At 45.0% G+C, this 12,777-nt stretch overlaps 1 protein-coding gene across 1 annotated transcript in view; it reads right to left on the bottom strand.

The window, feature by feature from the left end:
• Positions 1–12,534, bottom strand: part of SERINC5 (serine incorporator 5) — a 260,829-nt gene extending 248,295 nt beyond the window's left edge. Inside the window, exon 1 of the mRNA XM_078675198.1 lies at positions 12,102–12,534. Coding sequence (XP_078531324.1) covers positions 12,102–12,128 — 27 coding nt within the window. The 5' untranslated portion in view covers positions 12,129–12,534. The remainder of the gene's footprint in view (positions 1–12,101) is intronic.
• Positions 12,535–12,777: the final 243 nt, after the last annotated feature.

Raw genomic sequence — 12,777 nt, 5'->3', positions numbered from 1 at the left:
TTTCTCTGTGCATCATATTCTAGAGAGGGCTTTTCATTACATTAGATTACACAATGTTGTTCCTAAAGGGAGTTATGACTTCGCCCAAGTACCATACAGAGCACTGATCAAGATATACTGCAGTTTCCAATGTATCATTAATAAAGCTTTACCATAAACACATGGTTGAATGAACACTAAAATGCAAGGAACTATTAAAACTGTCCGATTTTAAAAATTCTAAATCTTTTTGAAAAAGCATCTAATGGAATCCTGTTTGTTTTTATAGCTTACGAACTCTTATCTCCACATTTACTATGTACAAGCTATTTTTAGTTCACAGGTGTAGTATACAGGCATTGTTCTATTTATGCATTTATTTAGCACTTTTATAAAGCACTATATGTCATGTCACCAAGGTTAGAGAAAAGCAATATAGACATAAGACTGTCCTCTATAGCTTGGGGGCCAGAACATTTGCCATGTCAGGACTAGCGCAGAGCTGATGGAACCAAACTGCCCAACACAACATCCATACAGCGTCTTTTGCAACAAAGACCAGAACACACCTCCATAGTGATTACTCATTCCAAACTACTTTTATTGTGTATGGGTGGTCTTGCACAATAAAACTTATTGGCACGTAGAAGTGAGCACTGTTGTTTGTACCAAAGAATACTCGTGGTATAATATACATATGTTTTGCAACACAAACTACACAGCGACATACCTCAGTAAAACTTCCTCTGATCACAGCTCACTATGTAAAGATGTGCTCTGGGGAAGGTTGTCCAGCTCAGTCCCACGAATTTCATGCTCTACTAGCTGGACGCCCAACTGGAATAGGTGGCCTACTGACATCACATGGACGAGACTGGCATACCTAGGGCAGAGGTTTGCAAGGGCCTTTCATTACCACTGCTCCTCCCGGGCTGCCAGATGAGTCTCCTACCCACTCCTCCGCACTGGCCACTATGGCTTTCAGAGGGCCTTTCTGGGAGTCAACACTGTGTGGCCCCACACCCAGCTAATCCCACACAAGAGTCTACTCCTGGGGAAGGATAGAATGATTGGCAGACACCTGGATGTATGGAAGGAGGATGGTGTCAACACTTAGAAACACTCCCTCAGCGAAAAAGTTGCCATCTTTCCAGGGGCTTCATGAACATTATGGCTTACAGAAGGTGGAATTTCAGAAATCCATGGCCCGACCCGCCACAACACTCACTACTCCATAAACTGCACTCAGTGGGAGAGGGTAGGCAATCAAGTTCAAGAAAGGCTTTATTCGATTGTTAAATAGCAATCATAAAAGCACACAATTATAAATACATAAGCAATTTCATGTAAAAAAATTAATAAACATTACATAGAATCATATTTAATGGTACGGTATTACATTATTAAAAAGAAGAGGGCCATTGTTACTGTGCAAAGAGCATTCAGGTAAACATAAGTTTCCTAAGATGAAAAACTTTTTTCAGAAAGGCTATGATTCTTAGAACACTAGTTTCATTACCTAAAAGTTGTAATGACAGTAGAGCATGGCGACATTGGCGTAACCCAGACTGTTTTAGTATAGGTACCAACAACAGCCGCCTGACAGTGGAAAAAATGTTACTAAATAAAACAACATGAATCGTAGTTTGGGGGGGAATATTATCACAGGGACAGGGCTGGAGATCTCGCAACCAGTCATTCAAAGCGGGGAAAGTGACTAGTCTCTGAAAGATCCCCAGCCTAAAGCGAGTTAATAAAAACCTATCGTAAGCACAGGGAACAAAGGATAAATAGGGATGAATGTTAAAAGTAGTTAAAAATGGCCGAGATCCTTAAAAAAAAATGATAAACATATCTCAGCCAGGGAATCCTCATTACTCCTTCCAATTTCAAAATGTCTAAAATAATATCTATATTCAGTTTGGTTTCCTCTTTCCTCCATAGCCTGTGCCACAATAGCACAGGCTCTAATCTAATTGAATCAGAGATAAACGGAAGACCGAGTTCTGCATGACAAATACATTCGGAGGTGCCACTTGGAACGGCTAAGATGTATTTTAAAAAACGAGTTTTCAACTGTCTGGATAGGGGTGTGGTCGGCAAACCTCCATACCCCACTCCCATAAAGAGCTGCAGAGACACACTTTGCCTTACATATTTTAATAAGTTCCTCAGGAGGTCTTTTACCCAATTTCATGGCAAAGGTAGTAAGGGCAGGTGTAGTGCATAAAAGACCCAGTTTTTTTGCTGCTACAGTTTGTAGCCAGGAATCGCTCTGGGAGAAAAAGATACCCAAGAAAGAGAATTTTTTAGTAGCCTCAATCTTTTGTCCTGCAATAAAGATGTCTCCATTTGTCTTAGAACCTCTGCCACAGCGCATAATAAAAGTTTTTGAAGAGTTTACCCTTAATCCCAGGTCTTTCATGAAAAGGGTAAAACTATCCACAACGCGCTGTAGGCCAACCTGTGTGGGTGACATCAGCACGGCATCGTCCGCATACAAGAGGGCTGGGATTGGACGGCTAACTACTTGAGGAAAATCTTGATTATCTTTGCACAAGGCTTCCTCGAGCCCATTTATATACAAATTAAAAAGGAATGGAGCCAGGACACAACCCTGCCTGACTCCACTCCTGATCGGGAATGCAGCTGAACGCTCGCCCTTTCAGCCATAGCGCACACGTGCCTCAGCGTCACTGTAAAAACGCTTAAGAAAATAAATAATATTCACATCAACCCCCAGATCTCCCAGCAATTTCCATAGTTTAGAGTGGACCACACAGTCAAATGCAGCTGAGAGGTCCACAAAAGCTAAAAACAAGTTCCCTCTCTTAGCCCTCGTGTATTTCCCCATCAACAAGGAAAGGTTCACACCCTGTTCTACTGTCCCCAAACCACCCCGAAAGCCATATTGCCAATCAGATAAAATAGAGTTTATCGGCCCAGTCCAGAAGACGTTCCAATATAACCCGGCCTGCTACCTTCGTAATGGCATCTAACAAGGAGATTGATCTGTAACATCCCGGGTCATGCCTATCCCCTTTTTGAAGATAAGCTCAATGGTGGACTCTACCTAAGTGGGTAAAAAAACGGTGTTACAACTCGCATTAAGCACCTGCACAAGAAGAGGCCCCCATAGAGGTATGATCGACTTAAATATATCTATGGGGACCCCATCTGGGCCAGGAGCCTTACTGCCCTGACTGACATGTAAGGCCTTCTCTACTTCCTCTAAGGTAAACATTAAATCCTTAGAATGAGGAGGATGGTTTATATCTCGGGCCTCCACTGGAGATTCATCTCCTTCATATACCTGAGCAAAGTGTTTAATCCATTGATTCTCCGTAATAGCTATCTCAATTGTAGGGCCATTTTCCTTAGATAGGAATGGTGTTCTAATTACCTTCCAGAAGCCTGCACTGTCATTGGTTACTGAAGCTAAGTGCAAAGCCTCCCAAGCCTCCTTCCTTTAAGCATCTCTGTTTGATCTACTATAGCCCATCGCAGGGAATAACCATTTGTGCTTCCAATAGCTAAGTTCTCTAATAATCGATCACAGTTATTAGTCCCTAAAGTTTTCTTGGATGGCAATGTGACAGTTAAACAGAGATGAAAATGATCACTTAGTGAATTATCAGAGACATAGAAAGAATAGAGGCTGTGTGCAAGATTGCTAGAAGCCAACACATAATCAATGGTGGAACAGCAACCCCTACCGTTAAATGTAGGCGGCAAGGGAGCTGGTGATGAGCACAATTCATTAGCAAAACCAAGGTCAAAACTATTAATTCATTCATTTAACTGTTCCCCAAAGCAGTATGACTAAAATGTGAAGAACATGCACCTTCTTCACACAATGCTCCACATAGATTGTCTTCAGCATTTTCACACAGCGTACAATTAAAAATCCCCACCAAAAGTAACATATCTCTCCTTTTACTTTTGCCTAGGAGAATCAGTGATTGGAACATATTCTTAATAACGCTACACACTAAACCTGGGGGAATATTGTTGTAAAAATTGACCAAGGTTATAGAAAACATTGAATCCAAATCCAGCACAAGTAATTGATAATAATCATCACTGGCGAACTCAGTTATCTGTTTTAGGTTCATACGGTTGGATAGATACACACACAAACCACCCTTAGCTCTCCCGCTCCGACCTTCAACTGCTGGGATGTGAGAAGTCCTGTACCCATTTAGATGGATCGCTTCCTTGGTCCAAGTCTCCTGGAAGCAAAGAACCTCAAATTGTAAAAATAAAATCCCACCATAATTGAGTATTTAGTTTCAATCGGGTTCCAGCAATATTCCAAGAAACAATATGGCAGAGTGAGGGTTCGACAATAGTCGAGTGAATACAAGGGGGATTTGCGCCCTCTGATCGGACCGTGTTAACATGTGCCAATTGAAAAGAATCATTAGAAGCAACCTGAACTCTATTTAAAATCTCATTGCTAGAGTCACTAAGCCCTTGAACCCTCTCACTCCCATAACTCGGTTTATCACGAGTATCATGCCAACCCGTAACATAATTGGATTTTGCACAAATCTCAAAGTGAAGTCAATCGTTATCTTCCAGGCCACTTAAAACCTCGAAACGATTATATGGTGGTATATAATATCTTGGCTGCCTAGTTCCCAGGTAATTTTCTACTAAACATTGGGGACCCGAGTTTATTGCAGGTTCTAAGAGGCGGTAAAAATATCCTAGGGGTAGTATATTTATATCATGGGGTTTAACAGGCCATTTGCAACCCCTGTCAATGATAGTGCGTACAAGCGTGATGACAACACAGTCTCCCCTTAGTGACTTGGGAGATGTACCGACCCACCCGATCCTTCGAACGATTTTAAAGTCCGAGAAGAAGGGGTTCTTCAGGCCGGTCCTAGTGGTAAGGAAGTGAAGTGACTTATTCCTTAGGGTTGACCAGTGTTCAAATACGTTGGGTGCTAATGGTGGAACGTTTGCCAGAACAACAGTGTACGGGGGTGGCTTCTGGGGGTAAATTTAAGTTTTGTGATGGGTTGTAGAAATTCTCTCTGTGGCCCTTTTGATTTGTACCGTTTACAGCTACATCATTGCTTCCACCTTCCGTCCCCCCTGTAGTTACTCCGCTTACTGTACAAGCGGGGTTGTTAAGATTTGATGTAATAATAACATCCTTACGCATCATTTGCCCAGCGGTTACAAGATTGGAAGGTGGACCTGCAGCATGATCTTTCGCCTTCGCAGTGTAACGAGCGTACTATTGTATTAGTGGCAGCTGTCTGTACCGATTGGTGTGTACTATGCACCAACTCTTCCACTTTTACTAGCCGGGCTTCTATATTAGTGATTTTTAAATGAATGGGTTCCAGAAGGGTCGACATCAATGTCTCTAGTCTGCCCCGAAAGTTCTCATCCTCCGTGACATACTCAGGCTTGCCTATTTCATTGTGCTTAGTGGAGCTTACTAGGATCTCGTGGTTTCACATACACCTTCAACCGATTTCCCTTTCCTGCCCAGTGAGCTTGTAGCGACTTTACGATGCTTTGTAATATTGTTACCTTTTTCTTTGACAATTTTTGGTGAGGATTCAACATTTTGTGCATACTTGCGTTTACATTTCGCCTTTTGCCCTCTAGTTGTAACTTTTAACCCAGTAAGGCTGTGTTCAGGAGATGTTAAGGAGACAGTGTTCCTTGCTGAATCTATCACAGCTTGTACTGGGGTACTAATTGATACTGGGGGAGTCTCATTATTGCGTACTGTACTTGGTACCGTGAATGTGGGAGTCTAGGAGAGTCTGCTCTGAGGAGGGGGGGTTCAAGAGACAATCTTCGCTCTGTGAGCTGGATTTCATGAACGAGGACAGATTCTGCCCTCAACAGGAAGGCATTTAAGGTCCCTGCCACAGACCTACCTTTCACAGAATTGCCCTTACTCATGGTTTAACCAGTACAAATTCAAAAAGTGTTACAAGAGCATGAAAATAGAATAGAATATAAAACAAAGTACCATACTCAGTCCAACAACTTAGAGGGATGGCCCAGCCCTGCCTCTGACGGGCCCGCCCTTTGCCCGGGCTTCGCCCAGGCACGCCTGCGTAGCGGGAGTCCAAGCCCCCTTTATGCGCCTCCTGGTGCTCTCCGGCGTCATTGCGGCTTACCCCACCGCTAGGGCTGCTGGGATGTGGAGTCCCTGGTGATATCGGGACAATGGCGTCCACCCGATGGATGCATACACAACCTTTTCTGATACTTACACCTCTTCCAATCTTTTTCCCGAATGTCTGTGAAGTAACTCTTCACTTTCGAGCACGGGATAGGCCACGTGATTACACATTTTAAACTCCGCGTAGTATCGGCGGCGGAGTTCACTTGGTGTGTCGTGAGCGGTGCCTCGATAATTGGATTGAATGTAAGTAGCATTGTGCACGTTTGCCGGCTATTATTAGATAGAAGCTCTCTACGAGAGGTCACTTTTGAATAGAAAATGACGGGTTGTCCCGTGTTTTGTTTTTGTTGTTCCACACAGCGTTACCATCACGGAGCCTTTGCCTGATCTTAGATTTGCCTTTTCAAACCGTGCCGGCTGCGGAGTGTCTGCCGTGCTGTTTTTCCAATTTGGAGTAATGTGAGTAACTCGTCCCTCGGCCCCTTTGCTATGTTTGGGCTGTTGTGGATGGTATGGACTAAGTATGTATATCTTTGCGGCTGAAAGAAAAACATGGTTTCATTTTCCCTTGTTCACAGCGCCCTACTGCATTGACGCTTTAGGAACTAGCTGCCCTTCCTCTATTCACAATTGGAAGTCGAGGACCGTAAGTAACATTTCCCTTGACTTACGACGTTCTTTCTCTCTGTGTTTGGATATTACACTGATTCAGCATAGTGATAGCCTGCAAAAAAAAATTTTTTGCAGGTGGTGGCCGAATTTCCATTCAAGTAAATTGGTGTACTTTTGTGACTAAAGATGTAAGTACAACTATTCAGTACTGGCCTTACTCTAGTGTGGACTCATCAGTCAACCTCTAGACTTTGATATTATTTTAACTCTCACTTACAGCATAACTATTGAGATTGCGTCCGTTCCTTATCCATCATGCTGGGGGACATACCCTTCAGACGGCGAGTGAAAACCGCGATCTGATATAAACTCACCATTCGGATGAATGAGTGGAGTTTGCTGTAAGTTTGCCCTTGAGATTGAATTTTTGGTCTAATTACATCTGGCACAAAATCCCTTTGAAAATTGATTGCTATTCTGATTTTCTCTCTCCTCTGTAGTTGTGAATCTGTATCGTTGAGATTGACCACTACTTTGAGCGGTCAATTCTAGTTCCTGCATTAGAGCTTTCCAGGCCTAATTTACATGGTAATTGTGACTGAATTGATCTATTCCGTCGTAACACGACGGTTTTAATTTAGTTTCGCCACTTCAATATTTTGATATCCTGTTTTAATTTTTCAGATACAATTGCCCCACACCCCCCCCTTGTATGTCCTGATGAAGACCCCGCCTAAGGATCTAACTTAACCTACAGATAGGGGTCGAAACGTCGACGGCTCTTTTCTTTTGGACATCAGGCACATGCCCCTGACAGTTTTCTTCACAGTCTGTGACCGTAGAATGTCTTTTTGTATTAATTTATCAATGGAGGCCATACATTTCGGCTTTTGTATTTGAAATGTTTGATTCCCTATTGATTGTGGTATCAATAATTGTGTTTCCTTGATTAACTGTGCCTATTCCTTCAACTTTCACACCCTTGAGCACCCCCCTTCCTTCCTTCCTCCCCCTCTGGGGCTATTCATCTAATATGAAGTAATAATATTATTGTAGTTGTCTGGTGTTGTAAATAAATTGCAATACCTTTGAATTTTTTTTTTTAATTGTTGATTTTCTGTTTTGACTTGGTTTTTGTTAGCCATTGAAGCATTGTTAGTATGTGTAGCGAGTACAATACACCCTTCCTGCGGGGACCCCCTATTTACATGTATCACCCGATGGAGCAGACTTCAAGCGTGCTCTGGCTAGACCCAGGGGGGTCAAACAGCAGATTATAGCAATATAGCAGGTACGGGCAGAGTTACAAACACGGGCTCCCATGCTGCGGAAGCCCAAGCCCCTTTATGCGCCTCCTGGTGCTCTCCGCCGTCACAGCGGCTTCCCCCGCCACTAGGGCTGCTGGGATGTGGAGTACCTGGTGATATCGGGACAATGGCGTCCACCCGATGGAGCCTGCATCATGCGGGCTCTGGCGAGACCCAGGGGGGTCAAACAGCAGATTGTAGCAAGTAAAGGCAGCGTTACAAACACAGGCTCCCAAGCTGCGGGAGCCTAAGCCCCCTTTATGCGCCTCCTGGCACTCTCAGGCGTCACTGCGGCTTCCCCCGCCGCTAGGGCTTCTGGGATGTGGAGTCCCTGGTGATATCGGGACAATGGCGTCCACCCGATGGAGTCGGCGTCAAGCGGGCTCTGGCGAGACCCAGGGGGGGTCAAACAGCAGATTGTAGCAATGTAGCAGGTAAAGGCAGAGTTACAAACACAGGCTCAATGTAATTGATTGGTAGGCAATCAATTACATTGAAATATCAAGCCTTCACACGCAACCCCCCCCCCCCCCCCCCCCGAGAGGCACTGGCCCGCCGATGGTCCAGATGGGAAGACTGATTAGGACAATCATTCTACGACTCGAATGGCTCAAGACGTTAGAATATACCAGCTTTTCCTCCAGTTGCTAGTTTCTGTAGCTCTAGGTTTGTTCCTCAAGTCTAAATGACGTTGCAATATGGACACGTCAGCCCATGCATAAGGCGTGAACTAAGTGCGACCCTGTTCAACTTCCTGCATTCTCCTACTGCTTGCGTACTCGCCTTCGACATCAATCGCACTTGTACCCGAATGTATATAGTGTGGCACTGTGTTCTATCTAGTGCATATCAATAAAAATGGAATAAAAAAGGTAACCCAATATTATCCTATGACAGAGGTTACACTCACAGTGGTGAAAAATGAATTTGTGTTTATCCTTACCAGGACAGGTAAAATTTAAAATACACATGTTCTACTTTTTAAATACAAAGCATCATGCCCTATGGGCTGTTTAAGGTCTACTTTAGGGTGAGATATATATATATATATATATATATATATAGTGCTACAAAGGTACTCGGATTTGAGGCCGCACACTACTTGCAGGTTGTTCACAAAACATTTATTTTAAACATTGCAGCTTTCCATCCAGACAGTAAGTCTCGTGGCCTTACGCGTTTCGAGGCATTTGTGCCTCTCAGAGGCCGGCGCAGGGAAACTGTTTTCATCGCTGCTACATCTTCCTCGCTTGCATACAGTGCATAAGTAATTGGTCTATTTAGCCAGGTCGAATTGACAATTTAAATCCGCACTACCGGCTGCAAAGGCAGGCATGAGACAGGAATTAAAACACTATTTTTAGTGGGGAGCAAAATGAGTGCGGCTGCCCACTAGCATTTAATTTACATGTCCTGGGTGCCTGTGGTACCAAATACAGGGAACTTAGAAGTAAATTGATTGGTACAATCAGATGTAAGCTAATTGTACCCTGTTTTAGGGTGACAGCAAAAGCACTTTAGCACTGTTTAGTTGTAGAAAAGTCAATCGAGTCCTAAAAACGAACAAAAACTTGTTCAGAAAAGAGGCGTGAAGGTAAAAAGTTTGGGGGTGACCGTGCATAGAGGACCCAGTCCAACACAGAGGAACTAGTAACTGTCTGTGGGTGCTGTATCAATCTGTGGTGAGCATCAAGGAATCATTGCCCGGATGGGGGGCACTAGCTTTTTGTACATCCAAGCACACATTAGTTGTGCAAAAATGCATTTACGAATTTTAAAATCAAGATCATGTAGCGCACTTAGAGCATGGAAAACACTATTTTCCATTTTTGCAAATTTAGGGTTGATGAGAAGAGTGGTAATTCACAAACATGTGTATGCTAAGCCTTACAACGTATACACTCGAAGTAACTTGCGGAAAAACAGAGCAACTGTTTCTCTGAGGGGAAAAAAAAAAGAAAATGGAATGTGGTATTATGGAAGAATGTTCACAGGTAAAACATATTTACTCCTTGAAGGAAATCATAAGCAAGAAGTCAGAGTGCAAATGTCCTTTTGCTATACATAGGTAAACTGTCCACTTAATGAAACAAATCTACCCGAGTACGGACAAGGAAGACAACTACTAGAAATCTAGAGTCGCCCCCCCCCCTCTAAGGAGTACCCACTGCGATTGTTGTTAATCCATCAAAACTGACAAATCTGCTTCCAACTTAAACTAAAACCCACATTTGTAGACTTCCTACTTTCTAGATGTGGGTTTGTAAATCGGGCGCACACGGGGGGAGTGGGTATGTAAGGAAGTAAGGAAATCGGGCCTGTAGGGGGAAGGAATGAGACACTCAACAGACATGAACGATTCACTCACCACCATACAGTGGATATTGGCAGAGACATGTAAAGTATTGAAGAATTATGTTTTGGTCAGCACAATCCAGACATAACGTGCATTTTATCAAGCAGTTGTTAGTCTAGACGAGGTCTAGAACTATGAGATTGCTGCGAGGCCATACTTATGGCAATAGGCATTATGCAAATCTCTGTACAACAGTTACTGTTTAAAGGAAACTGCGCGTTGGCACTAATCTATAGACCGATATGTTGGATAAAAAACACAAAACATTGCGAGGTGTCTAGGTATCTGGTACACTTTATAAAATAATAAATGGAAGGACTTCTGCTGATGAAACCTAAGGCGGTGACGTAACTGGCTATCTGGTTTCATTAGCTGGATGAAAAATATAAGTTGATAGAACCGTAATGGGTCTCCTGGGAGAATTTGGTGTCACAGTGCGTTACTTACGCAGTTAGGAGTTTTGTAGACTTGGGTAGAGGGGGAGGGGAGAAGCTGTGATATCACTAAAAGAAAGTGAGGGTTCAGATAAAACTTCTAGTGTGTTCTGCATTTTAACTCTCCAAATACAGAATGTAAAGGAAAGGTAAAGTGATTTAATATTGTCAAAGGACATACATTATCAGCAAGGAACAAAACAAGGAACAAAACATGGTCGCTTAAAAGACTGTAAATGTTTAGAATTTAGTCGCATGGACCGTCTCGTTTTAGGAATTAATTATAGCTTCTACGGCAGTGACAATGTGGCCTTTCGTCAGAATCTTTGAAGACTGTTTGTCACCGATAAATAGAGTGCCTGGTGGTGCCACAGCAGCAAAACACGTACATGCGTGTTACGTGACAAAGCATGAGTGATCTTGAAACAAGCTTTTTAAAGCAATCCCACTGCATCATCGTGGATGACTACAACGGCCAGGGGCTCCGAAAGGCTCAACTATAATCCGGGTAGACAGCTTCCCAGCGCAACTGCAGTTCAAAAACAACAACAAAGCGCCAGTTGTACCTGTGAATTCTCGGCTCTCCGCGTGATTTTACGCATCGTGCTGCGAGCTTGGTTCCCGAAGCTGAAAGAGGGCGACAATGCAGGGGGTCCGAGCCTGTGGCCCTCGTGGCCAGCAGCTGCTTACGGATATCAGATGCATTCTACAAAGCAATACACTTGCATGCCTGGGCAGAGCGCTACAGAAGATGGCGCTGCTTTAAGGCACACACGATCTACAATGTAAGGGAGACAACCCTAGGATAAGGAGTGACAAAAGAGTGGGGGGGGTCTTGTGACATTTCCACGACCTTTGTTTAAACGGGTACTGGGAAGCGACGCATTTGAGAAGAGGCGTGAGATGGCTTCACCTTCCCTGCGCAGGCAGGCAGGCGCCTGTGGGGGGGACGCTGGTTGCTGCCTCTTGGAATATCCATGCACAGCTGCAGGTGCTGCACCTGCGGCGCCTCCTAGAGCGGGGCCTTTCGTCTGCGGACGAGGCTGCCAACTTTCCAGTCGAGTCTGGGCTACCCAAATCTAGGCTTAACCGCGCTGCTTGCCAACCCCCACACAATACATTGCAAACGAGATTCATATGGCACACCGGGCTCTAGCATCGGGCAATGCAAACAGCGCCTGCTCAGCCACTCCAAGCTGTCCACGCGTGTTGTTTACAAACACAGCAGCAGCAGCACGGTCTCTCCTTACCTGTCCCACGCAGCACGGCACAGACATGCTGCCGGAGTACAGCACAGCCCAGCTCCACTGAAGCGGCTACGGAGCCTCCCCGGAGTGCAGCCCCGGGCAGCTGAAGGGCAGGCGGTCCCGGCTGCTACCAGAGCAGTCTGTCCCTCGGCACCTCCAAGCGTTAGCAATAGGGAGCTTCTCGCTGGTCTCACAATAGCGTCGGCTGTTCAATCCCAGGAAGTATGGGGTCTCTAGAAGGTCCTACTGCAGGGCAGTTGGCAGTCCCCGGCAGCTTATACTCCGCAGCATGCCCGGACACTCAGCGCCGGCCCCTCCGCCTGTGCCTCGGCTCCTCGTCCCGCCCCTCCGCGCCGCCCTCCTGCCCGAGAAGACAAACAAACACTCGGGCTGATGCGCGAGACGCCCAGCCAGGCTCTGGCCGCATTTCACTTCCGCTGTCGTCAGTCAGTTCTGGGGATTTAACGCTTTCCGGTGGTGTTTCCCAGAGGATCTCCTTCCTGCTCGGCGTGTCAGTCTGATACGTGAGGTGCTCGCCCTCCCCCCCGTACGCTGCCTGTTCCCACCACCTGTGGGACCCTGGGGAGCCCGAAGGGGGCTTTGATGGTAGATCTAGTCACCGTGCACCTGTAGCAGCAGGCGCATCTTAAAACGACACACAGCCGCTTTACGGTAGTCA

The sequence above is a fragment of the Lissotriton helveticus genome, chromosome 2_1 (assembly GCF_964261635.1).
Source record: "Lissotriton helveticus chromosome 2_1, aLisHel1.1, whole genome shotgun sequence".
Lineage (NCBI taxonomy): Eukaryota > Metazoa > Chordata > Amphibia > Caudata > Salamandridae > Lissotriton > Lissotriton helveticus.
Note: the sequence above shows the minus strand (reverse complement) of the source record. Positions and strands in the feature narration are given on the sequence as shown.